This window comes from Amaranthus tricolor, chromosome 1, assembly GCF_026212465.1.
Source record: "Amaranthus tricolor cultivar Red isolate AtriRed21 chromosome 1, ASM2621246v1, whole genome shotgun sequence".
Classification (NCBI taxonomy): Eukaryota; Viridiplantae; Streptophyta; class Magnoliopsida; order Caryophyllales; family Amaranthaceae; genus Amaranthus; species Amaranthus tricolor.
In genome coordinates, this window is record NC_080047.1 from 10,817,921 (window position 1) to 10,834,627 (window position 16,707).

The 16,707-nt window shown below is 35.7% G+C and overlaps 2 protein-coding genes across 4 annotated transcripts; one reads left to right on the forward strand and one right to left on the reverse strand.

Moving 5' to 3' along the window:
- Window positions 1-279: 279 nt before the first annotated feature.
- Window positions 280-9,455, forward strand: LOC130811494 (damage-control phosphatase At2g17340-like). 3 transcript variants are annotated; one of them, XR_009041177.1, is made up of 13 exons: window positions 281-606; window positions 2,111-2,176; window positions 3,359-3,425; window positions 3,531-3,599; window positions 3,760-3,900; window positions 4,265-4,393; window positions 4,497-4,583; window positions 5,972-6,046; window positions 6,154-6,231; window positions 6,329-6,406; window positions 8,824-8,886; window positions 8,982-9,126; window positions 9,222-9,455. XR_009041177.1 is itself a non-coding variant. In XM_057677820.1 (12 exons), exons 1-12 carry the CDS (start codon window positions 446-448, stop codon window positions 9,060-9,062), a joined length of 1,095 nt encoding a protein of 364 aa, XP_057533803.1. In that variant the 5' UTR covers window positions 280-445; the 3' UTR covers window positions 9,063-9,455. The 3 variants fall into 3 exon arrangements, 1 of the variants encoding a protein (XP_057533803.1); XR_009041188.1 differs by having other exon boundaries at window positions 9,240-9,455; XM_057677820.1 differs by having other exon boundaries at window positions 280-606; window positions 8,982-9,455.
- A 307-nt stretch (window positions 9,456-9,762) lies between these two features.
- Window positions 9,763-12,973, reverse strand: LOC130826482 (putative disease resistance protein RGA3). The gene is made up of 5 exons (XM_057692084.1): window positions 11,183-12,973; window positions 10,951-11,031; window positions 10,164-10,274; window positions 9,901-10,041; window positions 9,763-9,786 (listed from the first exon to the last, which is right to left on the reverse strand). The coding sequence occupies exons 1-5, from the start codon at window positions 12,971-12,973 to the stop codon at window positions 9,763-9,765; spliced, it is 2,148 nt and encodes a 715-aa protein (XP_057548067.1).
- Between the last annotated feature and the right edge of the window lie 3,734 nt (window positions 12,974-16,707).

Genomic DNA, 16,707 nt, shown 5'->3' on the forward strand with positions numbered 1-16,707 from the left:
TTTTGTTTATCATAATTCCAACGGGTATATTTTTTAAAAAATGGTATTTGACGCAAATAAAAAAAGTAAATGGTATATGGTGAATTATTAATTTACCACAAACGGCACACTAACGGCAGTTTTCATTGATGGTATTCTGTGCTAACGGACGAAAACTCAATGGTATATGGTGAATTAGAACATTTTGTGTGGTATATGGTGAATTTCGAAGAAACAGTGGTATATCATGAAATATCCGTTTAATTTTTTATGTTTAATTAGACACATTAATTAGTATTTTCTCACTCCACCAGATCTCTTCCCGAGTCACACCACCAGGGCGGTTGCGTGTGGAAGAAGCCGAACATGTTTTAGGCATCCCTTCTTTTTGCTGATACTTTCCTCTCATACACCCAGATTTACTCGACTAGAGAGAGAGAAAAAGCGTGTAAGTCAGAGAGAATCAATGGAGAGCTCGTCGGAAATGGCGGCATTTCCATTATTGATCGAGTCAAATTACAGGGCATGTACCATTCCTTACAGATTCCCTAACGATAACCCTAAAAAACCTACTCCTACTGAAATCGCTTGGATCAACCTCTTTGCCAATTCCATCCCTTCTTTCAAGTATTCTTCCTTTCTTTTTCTCCATCATTTTGTTTTTTATATTTATTGTATGTTTCTTTACTTTTTCGTTTTGTTGTCAAGATATAGAATCCATCAATTCTGTATTATAATGGAAAATTTTGACTAAGTTGAATGATTAATGTTTTTGTTCGGTTGAAACCCTTTTTTGCATTGATTTTACCTATACATGAGTTTTTTGATCTGAAATTAGACTATAGTGATAGTTGATTAATGATATTGTCTCTGTGATACGTGATGAATTTAGAATTCTAATTAGGATTGTTGGAATGGAAGAGGAAGTAGCGAGGAATTTGCTTGATTTTGATGGGCTTGTATGCTTCTGTCATTGTATTAGGCAATGAGGAAATTGCATGATTAGGAAGTTTATTATACGATTACGGAACTTGGGGTTGCTTATCAGCGTACTTCTACCAAATTGTTTATGAAATGGTCATAAGAATTGGTTTAGTCTAGTTAGTCAGTACTTCATGAATCAGTTACTGCTATAATTGATTGGTTATTAGCCATTTACCAAACATGGTCTTGTACTTTGTCTTAAATGTTGTGTCAAAAACCAAATCTCCCATCTCAAGCTTGTTGCCTAATTTGCCTGGATGAAGGAAGTGAGGGAAATTTAAGGGAGGAGGTGTGGCTTGAGGAAGGAGTTTCGAAATGCTATAGTGATGGAGCAATGGTGTGCCAAAAGGGTGCAGGAGCATAGGCTGCTCGAACAAGCAAGGAGTTGCTTGAACAGCATGAGACAACAGCACGAGACAAAAAGGGCAGCTAAGGTTATGGAGTGACATGCTCATTCAAGCGGTTAGGTGCTCGTTTGAGTTGGCCACATCAGTTTACTATTTTTGCTGTACTGAGACGCATTTTGTGTGTTGTCCTTGGGAGATTCCTTTTCTGATTTAATGGGTTATATAAGGGGTCATTAAATCAAAAATCAAGGTTTAAGCATTTGGGATGAGAATACAAACCAAGTGAGAGAGAGTTGTTAAACTTTAGAGAGTCTTGTTTTTGTATTTATGAGAGACTTTATTGTTGAAGGTTGTAAGATCTAGTGGGTGAGCTACAATGGTGAGAGATTTCTTTTTTGTGTTGCTGAATCATTAAAGAAATATAATCACTTTTGAGGAAAGTGTCCGAGATACCATTAAACTTTGTTGTGTTGTTGCAAAGCTTTGGTCTTTCTTTGTGTTTGCTTGTATGCTATGTTTTTCTCCCTTTTTCTGCATCATATTCTACACCTTTGAGGGTCCAAAGCCTTTCCTTTTAATTGATATATTGTGATGGTGAAGGTGGGGCTTGGAGGGTGTGTGGGAAGGAGTCTGCTGGATGTGTTTGGGTGGCTATGTTATGCTTATGAATTGCCTGTTTAATTCCCAGTATTGTTATACAATCATGTATGATGCTTCCTTTGTGCCCGAAGCTGAAATTTAGTGACTAGTTGTTTCATTGTTTATTAATGATTTTTTCTGTTTTGCTTGGCTTTTTACAGAGAACGGGCTGAGAGTGATGACACAGTTCCAGATGCTAAAGTTAGAGCTGAGAAATTTGCAGAAAGGTATTATTTTGTTTCAGTTATGCAAGTCTGATTATATTTGAAAAGAGTCTTCTGCTTTTAGTTGTTCTCCTTATGTTGATATTTGTATCTTATAAAAAGCCATACATTGGCAGCTTTTTCCAGTAATATGATATTGTCAAACAAGTTACTTCTTTTTGGCGGTGTTGCTATCTTTCTGTAATGGTCCGGCTAAGTTGTTTATGCTTCGTATAACTGATACATTTGCATTAATGTAACCGAGAGCAGTTTTTTCAATGTGCCAATGCATAGTAATTTTTTGGTTTATAGTACTGGGAGATGTGTCTTGGTGCATGTTGTTTGTCGATGACATTATTTTGGTAGATGAGACTAGGCAGGGGCTAAATGATAAGTTAGAATGATGGGGACAAGAGTTGGAGTCACGAGGTTTCTAAATTAAGTTGGATAAAGATAGAGTACATGGAGTATAATTTAGAACAAACTAGATAATGAGAAGCAATATACAACTAGAAAAGAAAGAAATCGCTCTCCAAATACCTTGGGCCCATATTTCAGAGTAGTGGGGACATCCAATAAGATGTGACCCATATAATTGATTGTGGGTGGCAAAAATAAAGAGCGCTCCTGAAATATCATGTGATCTTGTGCCCTTAAAGTTAAATAGCAAGTTTTATTGAACAACCATTGAGCTGATGCTACTGTATGTTGGGCTTTTAGAAAAGGTCATAGTAGAAAGATGAGAGTAGCGAAAATGCAAAAGTTTCGATGGCCGAGTGGGCATACCTTTTGTAACATCCTCATAATTAAGTCTAATGTTCAAAAAAATTTTTTAGGAAAAAATGAACCAAAACCTACTCATGAGAGTGTTACCGCCACACCCCCATAATTAAGGTTCTCGCATTGTTGTTGTTGTAACTTTTACGTTTTATCAAAGGAAATGGTGGCTTAAGATTTGTGGGGAACTTTTGAATCTTATATTTAAGTATAAATCCTTTGTTATTAGGAATTAGGATTAAGGTTTTTGGCATTGTTGTTGTATATTGGAGTATCAAGTTTATTTTATTACCAATGCTTTAAATAGTGAATGTTAATGTGCCATCGACACGATTTGTGCTTATGAAGGTATGATGTGATTCTTGCCATAGCTTTATGTTAATTTTGTTATTTGAATAGCACCCTTTGACATTTTATGTATATATAAAGGTATGGTGAAATACTAGAAGATTTGAAGAAAGATCCAGAGAGTCATGGTGGTCCACCTGATTGCATTGTACGAGTTTTTTCTTTGTAGATGGGTTATTGAAGCTTTTTCTGTGATTTATATATGTGAATTTTGCAGTATTTCACATTTTCAAACCCTTTCTTTCCAAAATAGCTACTTTGCAGGCTTCGAGAGCAAGTGCTTCGTGAAGTGGGATTTAGAGATATATTTAAGAAAGTTAAGGTATGCAATTAAATATTGTTGACTCACTTTTCGTTTTTCTTTGCTTGGGGTTTTCTAATAAGTAATAACTGGGACTTTTATGTAATACAAATCAGAAAGTAACATTACGAGATGACATAGACACTTGCATATGTTGATCAGTTTTGTTCTATATCCGCAGGATGAAGAGAATGCAAAGGCCATAACTTTATTTCGTGATGTGGTGGGCCTTAGTGATGCTATTGAAGATCCAGGGAAACGATTGGAGAATCTGGTTAGAGGAATATTTGCTGGGAACATATTTGACCTTGGTTCTGCACAGGTATTTTACCCCTTTTGTGCTGTAAACATATTGCAATTAGTGCTAATTACAATCTTAGAGCTCGTGGAAGTTGGGTGCTATGGATTGCATGTATGACACACAAACTAAGTAATAGGATAGCTCCATTCATTCATTTCAAAAATTGGATTTCTTTCATTTATGTCTTGAAACTGGTAACTGGATCTTTGCTGTCTGTATTGAGGCTTGTAACTAGATCTTTTGCAATTTTCTTTTGGGGTCTTTTTTTAGTTTAGTTATTCAAAGCAATATTATAAATAAATAATCTGTACATTTTCTACTTTGTCGTCAAAATGTGATACTAAATTTAGCATACCAAGTTTTCATATTGCTGTATATCATGAAGCTTGCAGAGGTATTCTCAAAGGATGGGATGTCCTTTTTGGCCAGCTGTCAGAACCTTCTACCTCGACCTTGGGTTATTGATGACCTTGAGACCTTCAAGTTGAAGTGGAACAAAAAGTTTTGGAAAAAGGTGAGTTCTTTTCTAGATAACTGACAGTTGCACTCCTGCATACAAATTTAGTCTTGTCTAACTAAGTTCCTGAGCTGCCAATTATACTATTCTCATATGACAGGCTGTGATATTTGTTGATAATTCTGGAGCAGATATTATCTTGGGCATTTTGCCATTTGCTAGGGAACTACTACGTCGTGGCACACAGGTTTGTTTTTTCTCATAATGACCATTAAAATTTTACTATGAACACACATTTGGAGAAACTCACTCACTTGAGTTCCAGCTTATTTTGCTATAAAAATATATATGAGAAGTTGGGGCAGGTGTAATCTGATCGTATTTATTTGCTGATGATTGGCGGTTGCTCCAGTTGAATGCACATGAACCCTTTTCTGTTATAAAGTGTCTTGAATGATTTATCTGTTTTCCTATTTCTATGTCCTTAAAGTTAGGTCAATTACAATCTGAAAATGGTTCTGCAGAGATTACTATACAACCTAGTTCTCAACTTTGATCCAATCTCCCCAAGTAGGATTCGAACCTCTTAACAATCGGTTGATAGCCGACCACTCTACCAGTAGCTACTTTGGAACAATGGGAGACTTAATCTCATACTGTTCAATTCCCATTCTCAACCCATGACTAGTGAGTACGAGCTTGGAATTTCATTTCCAACCTTTGTAATTGGATGCATCTGATTCTTTTTGTTACAGGTTTGAGAAAATGATCTTGTAAGTGTTTAATAAGATAGTCTTACCAGCCACAGAACAAGGTGCATTAGTGACTTCTATTCTGCCTGAATAAATGGAGATGGCAAAGGTTAAAACTCAAGACCAGTAGACAGAGAAAAGAGACCTCAATTTTGAGATACCTTATTGCTCCAATTTCCGTGTATTCAAGAACCAAATAAAAGTTCAACTGTTTCTATGAGTCATTTGCGACCCTTGTTGGAAGTGTGTTTTCCTCATAACACCATGGGTTGCACTGTCATACCAGGAACGTCTTCTTTCGCCTTAGGGAATCCACATTATATTTGCGCAAAACAATAAAGAAAAAAGTAGATATAGGCATCGTCAAAGTCAAGACCTTTGATGAAAGAATCAAGGTGAAAAGGGGGATTAAGGGAAAAAGCCGTATGAAGAGTGAAAAAATACTTTAGTCTTGAAGGCCAATAGGATAAACTCGAACTCCTGCTCAGTTAGAGGTACTTGGCCTTTCCTCATTCTAAATTACAACTTTACTTTGATTCTACTTCACTTGCTGTATATGTCTAGATGCAACTCACAACATATGCTATGGCTCCTTCTTGGACCTTCCCTGAATAATTTCTACTGTATGCCTTCCATGATTCATCGTTTTTTTGGGTCAGTTTGCTAAAAGTTATTGGCATCTGTTAGCTGTACCTTTTCAGATCACTAGTGATTAGCGCTATTATGTTACACTTATTTTTTTTGATAAGAAGCTGATTCCATATGTTGCGATCAAAGCTTTGGCATTGTTGTTTTTGCTGTTGCGCAGCCTCTAATTACTGTGCAGCTCAATTTTTCCTGTTGTTGTGTTGTACCACCTATGTAATATATCATTCTGATGCAGGTTGTGTTGGCAGCGAATGAGTTGCCTTCCATTAATGATGTTACATATTCAGAATTGTTTGAAATCATAGCAAAGGTAATGGATCCTTTCAGCACATTTGTGTTTTATTCTTACAACTTGCTATTTGATGCCTCTTACAGTCTTACTATATGGCTTTCTAATACAACTTCTTCCACAACCAGTTGAAGGATGAAAGTGGAAAGCTCCTGGGTGTTGATACCTCCAAGCTCTTGATTGCTAATTCTGGCAATGATTTACCGGTAAGTAGAAGCATTTGCCATTTAGTACCTTTCAGATGCGTTTTCTATGGATTTGCAATTTCTATATGATGATCTTAATCCATATAAATTCTTATAGGTGATCGATCTTGCAAGTGTGTCACAAGAGCTTGGATATTTAGCCAGTGATGCAGACCTAGTTATCCTGGAAGGAATGGTATGTAACTAGTAAATACATTGTGGGGAAAAAGTTCCCTTGACCTAAGCCTACATTGTCATTAATTAATTGCATGGAAATGAACCTAGTTGGCTAAACTGAACGTCACCCAGGAAATGGGTTTATATGAAAATTTGGCAGATCTGTATTCCATGATCTTTAGTGCAGACAAGCCCTATGAAGCTGCTGAAGAAACCAGCCAAGCAGTACCTGTTCTAACCCTGATTGACTGGTGATGGTCAATGAATGATGGGTGGTGGCATATGATTACGTTATGTGGATAGCATGTCCATTGTGTTCAACCTGTTTATCCTGCTTATTCTCTTGTTGCTATTGGTATTGGATGCAGTTGCGGATCAGAATAGAAACTTAGTGGGAGCACAATTGATTAAAAAAATCAATAAAAAAATTAAAAAAACCATATATACATATATATATAGGGTCATGTTCCAGTGAGAACTAAGCTTATATGAGAACCATGAGTACCAATCTACATAATAAAAAACTATTACTTTTTATAGAAAATGTGTTACTTTTGGGCAAAAAAATGTTACGTTTTTTTAAAAAAAGGTTGTTACTTTTTAGCAAAAAAGTGTTATCGTCAGAAAAATTTTCAAAAATCAAATTATACAAAGTAACCCGTTTTTTTTTTCGAAAAGTAACACTTTTTAATGTAAAAAGTAACACGTTTCTGTGAGTTTTGTTTAGGATTTTTTTTGTTGAAAATAACACTTTTTTGTTGTGAAGTATCATCTTTTTTTAACAAAAAAAGTAACTTTGTATTTGAAAAGTAACACTTTTTTTGTCAGATAGATTGGTTCTCATGGTTCTCATATAAGGATGGTTCTCACTGGAACTTCTTCATATATATATATATATATATATATATATATATATATAAGAAAAATGTTTTCAATTCAACACTATAAAATAATATTGTATAATCTATTTCGTCGAGTTTTCATATCTTGAAATCGACAAGTAATAAGATCATTGGAAATACTATAAAATCGACGAGTTTTTATACCTTTTTCTTGAATTAAAGTGGGGGCTGGCGGCAAGATGGGCGGCAGACAGGCTGCAAGCGGATGACGGCTGTGGTGGGAGGCTGGCAGTTGGGCGTGCTGGGTGGCCGGAAGTTTTGGTGAAGAACCAAATTGCAGGGGAAGATGGGTTTAATGTTTAGCAGAATTAATTAGGCTTTAAATGGTATTGGAAATTGTAACTGTATTAATCGGGCTTTGCTGGACACATATAATAATAAATAACATCTTATATTAGTAAAGAAAGCTGGGGAGCACATGTGGTTACACTCCTTGCCTAACAACACTCCGGTCGCGAGTTCGATTCCGTGCAGCAGCAGATTATTAATTTTTCTTTTAAATTCAGTGCCCTCACGTGTGGTCACATGAGGGCACGTGTATCCGCCACTGATTGGATGCAGTCATTATGCGGAGTTCAAAATTCCTGAAGTGATACTAGCTGAAACTTGCTCAAAATGGAAAGTGATGTAATTAAAAAAATGGAACAAGTAGAACTTATTACTTTTGATATTCCAAAACTAAAATTTGAAGACTGGCTGTAATAATGGGCCTTAGTTATTCTATCTTTTTGCACAATATCTATTTTTATTGTTTTAAATTATATCCTCTTAAATGTTATGCTTGTAGGATAGGGATGGTTGTAGCTTTGAGTGCCTGTTGTGCTAGTTGTTCCCATTATACACTAGAATATTGCCTCAAGAGCTCTTATGTTTTTTGTTGATCTTGTGGGGATATAGAGATCTAAATTGGCTGGTATTTTCCAGTTGGATTATTGGTTTATTTACTTAATACGATGACTACCAGCTGGAGAACTTGACTATTAATTACATTGGTTGTAGCCATTGGCTGTTTCATTGGCAGCTCTTGGTTTTTGGGGGATACTCCCGTGATCTATCTTGATCCTTTCCTCGTATCCCTAAAAACCATATTAAATTCTTAGGATCCCAATCAATGAATGAGGTGGTGTCATAGGAATTGCTTATTTTGTTGTGGTGAAACTTTTATAAGGTGATATATGTGGTAGAATTACTATTAGAGCAATTCACCATACTGTAGCTAGCTCTTTCTGAATAGTTTTTTGATTTTACATTGAATCTTTCTATTAAGGGTGTGGGAGGCTAAAAGACCCTTGTTGGGTTGCCTATACTAATCCAAACCTCGCTGGGGACTGGGGAGGGGTAAGTGGAAAAGGGCATACTTTGACCCCCCCAACATCATTAAGTGCATTTAGCTGGAATTTGATCCTGTGTATATTAAGCCACTGCAATTACAGCATCCCTTGAGGACAGCTTTTGACTTTCATATTTTCGCTTGTTCAACCAAAGTACTTAACTCCAGTAAATGTGTTCGTTGATTTTCTCGTTATTTTTGCAGGGTCGTGGAATAGAAACAAATCTTTATGCTCAATTCAAGTGTGACTCTATCAAGATTGGAATGGTATTTTTTCAGTATAAGTTGCTTCTCTAAATTGAATGTTGTAAATTTTTTTTTTGGCTGAGAAACTAATTCATCCTTGTGATGTTGATTATCAGGTCAAGCATCCAGAAGTAGCTCAGTTTCTAGGAGGAAGGCTTTACGATTGTGTTTTCAAGTACAATGAAGTCTCCAGCTAAGGTAGATTTTTGCACCAAAAGGACATTTTATTCTCACATCCAAGCATCCGCTGATATACATCAGGTTTTGTTGAGTTCTGACTTGATTTGATTTGCCTGTATAGCATTAGCATACTGTTGGTAATTTCTTAAGTAATTTGTGCTTCTGAGTAATGCCAGATGTCCTCTCCTGTTCAGTGCCATTTTTGCTGCATGGGTCATATTAAAGGTACCTGTGTAGTGGCTGCATGTTTATTGCTCAGACTGAGGGAACAAAACAGAAACTGTTCTGCATTTTTTCACTTTCTTTTATAGGAACTAATAATACTTATATAAGGATCAAGAACATGTCTGAATAATAATGATTTGATTTTTCATAATTCTCATAGAGAATATACAGCATGTCTTTGTCAATTTTAAGTTGATAAAACGTATTATAGAGTTACACTTATTGATAGAGTTTGTTGCTTGGTTTACTGCAAAGGCAGGAAGAAAAGTGATCTAGGAAAAAAAAATTCTGTCACCATCATCATTTGTTCTTGATATGATAAGAAGCCATTTTGTTGATACCACAGAGTCCCTCGGGATGCCTTGTGTTCCTCTTCATTCTTATGTATCCCTGTTCTCCCCATTTTGGCCCCCATGAGCTCTTTACGATGATGTAATCTGATCCTTTAGTTGAACCGTGTCCTACAGCTGCTACTCCGTGATTTAAATAAGTTCAGCAATGGCCATCAGAAACTCCCTGCAAAATTATTGATACTGATCATGCTCATGGTTTACCACCTAAGGGTCCCATCCATGATTAAGGAAAGATAAATTTCTCTTTGCCTCTAGGAAAGTGTTCAGAAGGGCTTACCCCTCTGTAAAATTGGAAGTCTCTTCCAGCAGCCTCAATTCTGACACTAACAGGCTGGTGAGCGAGTGCTTTTAGTAGACTTGTTTCATCATTTGATGGAACATCTCGATGACCATTAATGGTAACTATCTCTATTGCTTCCTAGAAATGTAAATTATAGTTTGTTGATCCGTTAAAGAATATTCTCTAGCATTCTTTCCTATTATATACAGTATGCTATTGCAAAATATCCAGAAATGGCTTGTTGCTACAATGCAGTTTACCTTTGTTGCTTCATAACGTCCTTCCTTCATAAGATAAGGGCAGTCATCCTCTTTGTAGAGTCTATTGTTTGAGACTATGAACTCGAAGGCATTATTCATAAACCCACCTTTCTACGGATTCTTATTTATGAACCAAGTCAAAATTGCTTTTTTTGGTTCTTATTAATTGGAAATGTGATTCTTGCCCTACCAATACAATTTATTAATTCAAGTTTCTAGTTTGTGGTTTAAATTGTATTATTTTTTTGAAAATAGGTTTAAATTTTGATTAATTGTGTTTTGATTTGACTTGGAAAAATAAAACCAAACAAAGCATGATTGATTTGGTTTTAGGAAAAAACTACTCTTTCCGTTCCTTAATGTAAGTACCCACAAAGAATGTTTACGGAAATTTAGAAAAATAGAATAATGGGTACATTATTTTATTAAAAAATAAATGATTGAGGAAAATGTTAAAATGAAGTTAGTGGAGGATATGTGGAGACCTTAAGCATTATTAAAATATTAAGATGAGGATAAACAAGGTTATTTTTTTTTTTTCAAAATTAGTGATATAAATAGAAAGATTCTTTATGAAACAACAAATGAAGTAACCCAAAATGACAAATGGGTACTTTTTTAAGGAACAGAGGGAGAGTATAACACTTTCACTTCTTAGTAGGATACTCTTTCTCATTTATCAATTGGTTGCAAAACTAGAAAAAATAATTTAAGAGACTGACCTAAAAACTACGTCTATGGAGTATGATTCTAGGGATGTGGTTGATACGAGGCCGGTCCACACCACCTGATTGGCATCTTTCCTCGAGTTCTTTTGAGATATCCCATAATTGCAGTTCTTGCAAGGATTAGTGATGCTGCATCTCTTCTGGCAGTGATTTCAAATTTTTACAAGCATCTATTTTAAGGGATTTAAGAAATGTCAAGTGGAACATCCCCTTTGGCAGCTTCTCCAGCTTTGGGAGTTTATATAATTCCAAGGAACGAAGAGAATGGGAAAGAAATCACCAAGGCATCACCTCCTGTCTATTTTCTACCTCATCTCTTTGGTTGATATTTTTCTCTTCTTCTTTTGCATCCTCCAACTCTAATTCAGGAAGGTCACACAATTTGAGGGTCTCCAAATTAGCGAGATGCTCCCACACTCCTTGCCCTGACACTGTCTTCAATTTCTCACAACTGCTAATTTTAAGGAATTGAAGGGAGGATAGACGACCACTTTGGAATGCTTTCCATGTTGTCAAACTCTCTATATTGCGGTCATTCCATATGAGTATATGAGAAATGCTGTGGAAAGATTCCAGAGGCAGAGAATTAAGGTATCCCACATCATCTATATAAACGACTTTCTTCAGTCCTCCTATTCCTTGTTTTTCTCTCGTTATATTTGAGGATGACGGCCTTTCACATTTACTCTCTATAAATATAGGGTTTAATGCACCATTGAAATGCCACAATGTCAATTCTTCCAGTTTTGGACACAATGGAAAAGTTTTCATCTCTCGACAATTATCAATAACCAAAGATGAAAGGTGAGGAAATGAATACCATAGTCGTTCTTTCCACCACCCTTTCAACTTTCCTAAAAACTGTAGTTTAAGTTTTTCAAGGGATGGAAAGAACTCTTTTTTTACTGTTTTTGATGATGTACATATATGAGACCCATCTTGACCACTACTCTCCACATACTCCACTTCATACAATGATTGTAATTCAAGGACCTTCAAATGCGGCACTTGACTCAGCAATGGAAGCTGCTTCAAGCTTGTAAAGAAACTGATTCTTAATTCAACAAGATTTGAGATACCTGTTTCAAGATCATTCCACCTCGGGAACCTCACACCAGGATAATTCTCCACCATCAACTTTCTAATATTATTAGGGGGTTGAAGGTCTTCTAGCAACGCTTCTTCCTCGCTAAAATTACTTCTGGGCGAAGAAATCTCCGACTCCCACACGATCTCTATCTCCCTAAGGTATCTATGGTTTAAAAGATATTTCTTTCGTTTCCTAGTTTCCATTGCATATGTGGCACACTTTTTAAACTGTATTTTCATCAACTCAGAATGATTATTGATAAGCAATTCCAAATTTGAAAGTTGTCCTTCATCTGAGCGCCACAACGTTCCATTTACTACAAGCATTGTGATCGTGTGCAATGATGTCATTCTACTCATCCATGGAGGCATATATTTCAAATTAGAACATTGATGTATGTCTAGATACCTGAGATTTACTAATTTTATAAAGTTGCTTGGCAACATTTCTAGACTACGGCACTCCCGCAAGTTCAATGATTGCAAGTTATAAAGCCTGGTAATAAATGTAGGCAACTCAGAGAAAACATTACGGGAGAGGTCAAGATACCTCAGATGCAATAAGTTACCAATCATACTCGGTAACACAAACAAATGCATCCCATGCAAGCTCAATGCCCTTAAATTTCTCGGATGAAAACATTCCAGATCACTTTCCCATAACCGACACTCTAGCAAAAGTGTTCTCATTCTTTTCGTGTTGGTGGTGTAAATTGCAATGTCTTCTGTCGTGAGCAAACCACCATGAAATAAATGACGAGTTCTCTCATGGATTTGTTCTAGCTTTTTGTAGATGTATGACATGATTTGTTCTCCTGCTACTTGTTTAGCTTGATCATGAATTAGATCATGCATTTTGCATGAAATAATTTTGCCACTGTCACCTAGCTCCACATCCTGGAAGAAGCACCTCTCAAGTAATATCTTGAAATACCGTTCACCCGCATCTTCAAGACTTTGTCCAACGGATGGCGAGATGAAGCCTTGTGCCATCCAAAGACATCTATTGATCCTTCATAATCTTGTAATCTTTGGGGAATAGAGCACAGTAGGTGAAGCAATTCTTCACATGGACAGGAAGATTATAATAGCTAATCATGCACACATCCATTATATTGCCATCTTGTGTGATGTGTGCCAAGTCAATATCTTTAAAAGATTGCCACGTACTTTTATCCTCCTTTCGAAGGAAGCTTCCAATAATTCATGGAACATTGGCACACTTCTTGAGAATCTTCTTGCCAATGTCAACTAAGTCTGGTTGCATTTGATCTTGCCCCTCTTCAAGTGTCATCTTTTCAAACAAATTCCAAGAATCTTTCTCCAAAGTCTCTTCAATTCGTATCTCTTGTTAGTTACAATTTCTGCTACATTTTTTGAGCGAGTAGTCACCAGAATTCTACTACCCTTCCCACCTGTTGCCAACAGAGTTGCTAGCTCCTTCTATTTTTCTTCATTCTCGTTCCAGACATCATCCAAAACAAGGAGATATCTTGGTGTTTTCTCTTGAAGTTCTTGTTGAAGCTTCGTCTTGAGTTGGCCCTTGCTCCACCAACTTTCACGAGGTTTGTCTGTTGCTTCTGTGTAGATTCTACGAAGAAGCCTTTCAACATTAAAATTATCTGAGACACAAATCCACATCCGAAGGGTAAAGTTTTCTATAATGTCGTTATCATTACAAATAAGTTTCGCAAGAGCGGTTTTTCCCATTCCTCGAATCCCATATATGCTGACAAAAGAAATATCCTCTGTATCAGTAGTGAGGCGTAGCATATCAATCACATTCTGCTTATCTGTTTCCCTTCCCATAACCACATCTGACGGAAAGGAGTCAGTTTCATCATTTGGTTTTGCACTGATGGCCGGATTTGTCACTGGTGAAACAATATGATGATCTTTCACAATATCGTTCAACATGTTCCGAATCTCTTTAATCTTTCGATAGCAAGTATAAGCAGACCACACCTGATTAGAAGATGAAAAGAAAAGGCGTACTTCCTTACTGAACTTGTTACCCTGATCAAGCTTCTTGCGAAGAGCAAGAGTGATAACCTCATCAAACAAGTCATCAGCTTGGTAAAGAGCTTCCTTAAGCCTCTCAAGTCTGTCTTGTTCCGTGTGTGAGAGACCTCCATGATTTAGCCGCTCTTTCTTTTCAGCATCATCAAACATACTTTCAATGGTGGACATAGTGGTCTTGAGTTTTTTAAGATTGGATTTCACACCTATGATAGAGTAAATCTCCGACCAAATGGACAGATTCAGAACTTGCAAGACAATTTTGGCAAGTGCGAGACCTACGGGGACATCCATAATGTCTCCCTCTTTTGTAGGTTGGAATGTGTTCTGTTGAGTAGTGCTCTGGAAAATGCAGAAAATTCTAAAAAAAGTTAATAATAAAGCAGTGCGTCAATGTCTTCATTAGGGAAAAAGTATAAAAATAAAATCTTTTGCAAGTCCTAAAGATAAATTTTCTAGGCGTTCTACTACTGTTTTGTTTATTAGAGTGTTATCAAATGGAGAGAAGCGTGACAACTGGTTGATCTATTTAAAAGAACTTGATAGAGTATTTTGTTTTTGCTGCTAAGTTTTAAAAATATGTAGTGGTAGGGGTTTATTAGCAAATGAGGGTGTTGGTGACCAGAAACATCATGGTGAGAGAATCAAAGAACATGAAATCGGTTTGGAAAATGTTAAAAATATGACTACTTGGTATGAAATGCTTCTAAGGTTGAAAACATACCAAACTATTGATAAGATGGTTCATAACCTGATAGAAAGAGGTCATGAAAAAAATGTTTTTAAAAGAGGAAAATTTAATTTTAAAAATCTCATCTTTTGTTGGTTCTCTTTTAAAAATTCCACCTTTTGATTATTTTTGTAAAATTCAACCTTTGCACTGCATTTTCTTGTAAAGGTCCATATTACCTATAAACGGTTAAACTTCTTTCATTTTCTAATTTTTAAAACTCAAAAAGGGAACAATTCTATCCCATCTCAATGCCTTCCACCATCCCTTCCAACCTCCCCAACCTCCACCATTATTATGCCCAAAAGAACTTCCCCTCCCCTCACTACCTACCCTCCTCCACAACCACCACTTTATATATGCCCTATTCTGCAACCCTAACCAGCCCTCCTCCCTCCACCGCTACTACTCTATTAGACTAACATCATATAAAGAGTTAGTTTGTACTCTAATTGAGGCATCCTATTTTTTTTAATTATATTCTTCTCTCTAAAATTACAATCAAAATATATGCAATAAGAATTATAACAATGGGAGTGAATGATTGATTTTTTTTTCTTTACAAGTTCAAAGGAAATTTTGGGAAGAAGAGGTTTAAATTTTTTATTTTGTTGTTGCAAACTTGCAATTGTAAAATGAGAGAAGTAACTGATTTAATTTGTGGTGGTTGATTGACTGTGATGGTGTATTTGCAGTTGTTTGTGTGGTAATGGGAGGACTGCTTTGTGGTGGTTGATGGTGGTGGGCTATTTACCCTTCTTTCCTATTTGATTTAATTTGTGGGTTGTAATTTTAAGGGTTGGATGGAGGTTTGATGTTGGTGGGTTATTTACCCCTTATGTGGTGTGAGTGTTTCAGGGGACGAGGTTGTCGTGGTAGAAAATTATGGGATTTCCATGGAGGAGGTGGGTTATGAGTTTTGCTTCAAGAAATAAGGAAAATGAGAAGTGCTAAGTTAGAATCGAACTCATGATCTTTGTTTAAGAAATTATAATTTGCTTCAATTAAGACAAGATTCATTTCTCAACTTTCGTACATTAGATTTGATTTGATATGGAAATTAACTTAGAAAACTGGACTAAATTAATTAGTATTTGGTTATCAATTATATTATAATTTGAAAAAAAAAGAGCAAACATTCAAATTGAATAATTTGCAAATTACGAACTTAAAAATTAGGACTTTTGCGAATTATAGCCTTAATATTTATTTTATGCTATTACATCCACCAAAGTTTTAAATTCTATAACGTTCACGCCAAATCACATATTATATTATTGATCATTTTAGTAGTCACATTTTTAGTTTAAGAGCGGAGTTCTATGATTTGGCTTCAACGCCGTAAAATTTGATACTTTGATGATTGTAATTCACAAAAATAACATTAAAATCACAATTCGCAAAAGTCCTAAATTTTAAAGTTTGTAATTTATAAATTATATATTCAAATTACCTGAATATGGATTTTGTTCGACGAATTCAACCAAAATGAAAGCTGTTATATGGAGTATCAATGAAAAGTGAGTGAAGAAAAGTGAGAAAGCCAGGTTTGAAATGTAGAGAGAGAGAGACACGGTGAGTTTGGCCTCGTTATATATCCAATAAAGTCATTATTAATGGGTTTATTTTATGAGCAAGTCTCTTGAGAGACTGTCTTTTTGAGAGATATATCTCAAGTCCAGTTCATTAAAGATTGATACTTACTTATCTTATTTTTAATGCCTACTTATATTATCCTTAATGCTTATTTATCGTATTCTTAATGCCTACTTTTAATATCTTAAATGTCTATTTATATTATTCTTGATGTCTACTTACAATATTTTAAAAAATATATAATAGACCGATTTAATTAAAGATGATTTTTCAAAGAAATTATTTCTTATAATAATTTGTGTTACTTTATTGCCATAGTGGTTTTGGACCTAATGGTAGGTGGATGTGAGAATCGGAGAACAAAAATCTATTGGATATTAAA

Coding starts and splice junctions, on each gene's coding strand:
- LOC130826482 (XM_057692084.1), bottom strand. CDS start 12,973: ATGGCACAAGGCTTCATCTCGCCATCCGTTGGACAAAGTCTTGAAGAT. Junction 10,275..10,950: donor CGAGGAAAGATGCCAATCAG/GTGGTGTGGACC, acceptor AAGAATCCGTAG/AAAGGTGGGTTTATGAATAA. Junction 9,787..9,900: donor ACTTCCAATTTTACAGAGGG/GTAAGCCCTTCT, acceptor ATAATTTTGCAG/GGAGTTTCTGATGGCCATTG.
- LOC130811494 (XM_057677820.1), top strand. CDS start 446: ATGGAGAGCTCGTCGGAAATGGCGGCATTTCCATTATTGATCGAGTCA. Junction 607..2,110: donor AATTCCATCCCTTCTTTCAA/GTATTCTTCCTT, acceptor GGCTTTTTACAG/AGAACGGGCTGAGAGTGATG. Junction 3,901..4,264: donor TTGACCTTGGTTCTGCACAG/GTATTTTACCCC, acceptor TATATCATGAAG/CTTGCAGAGGTATTCTCAAA.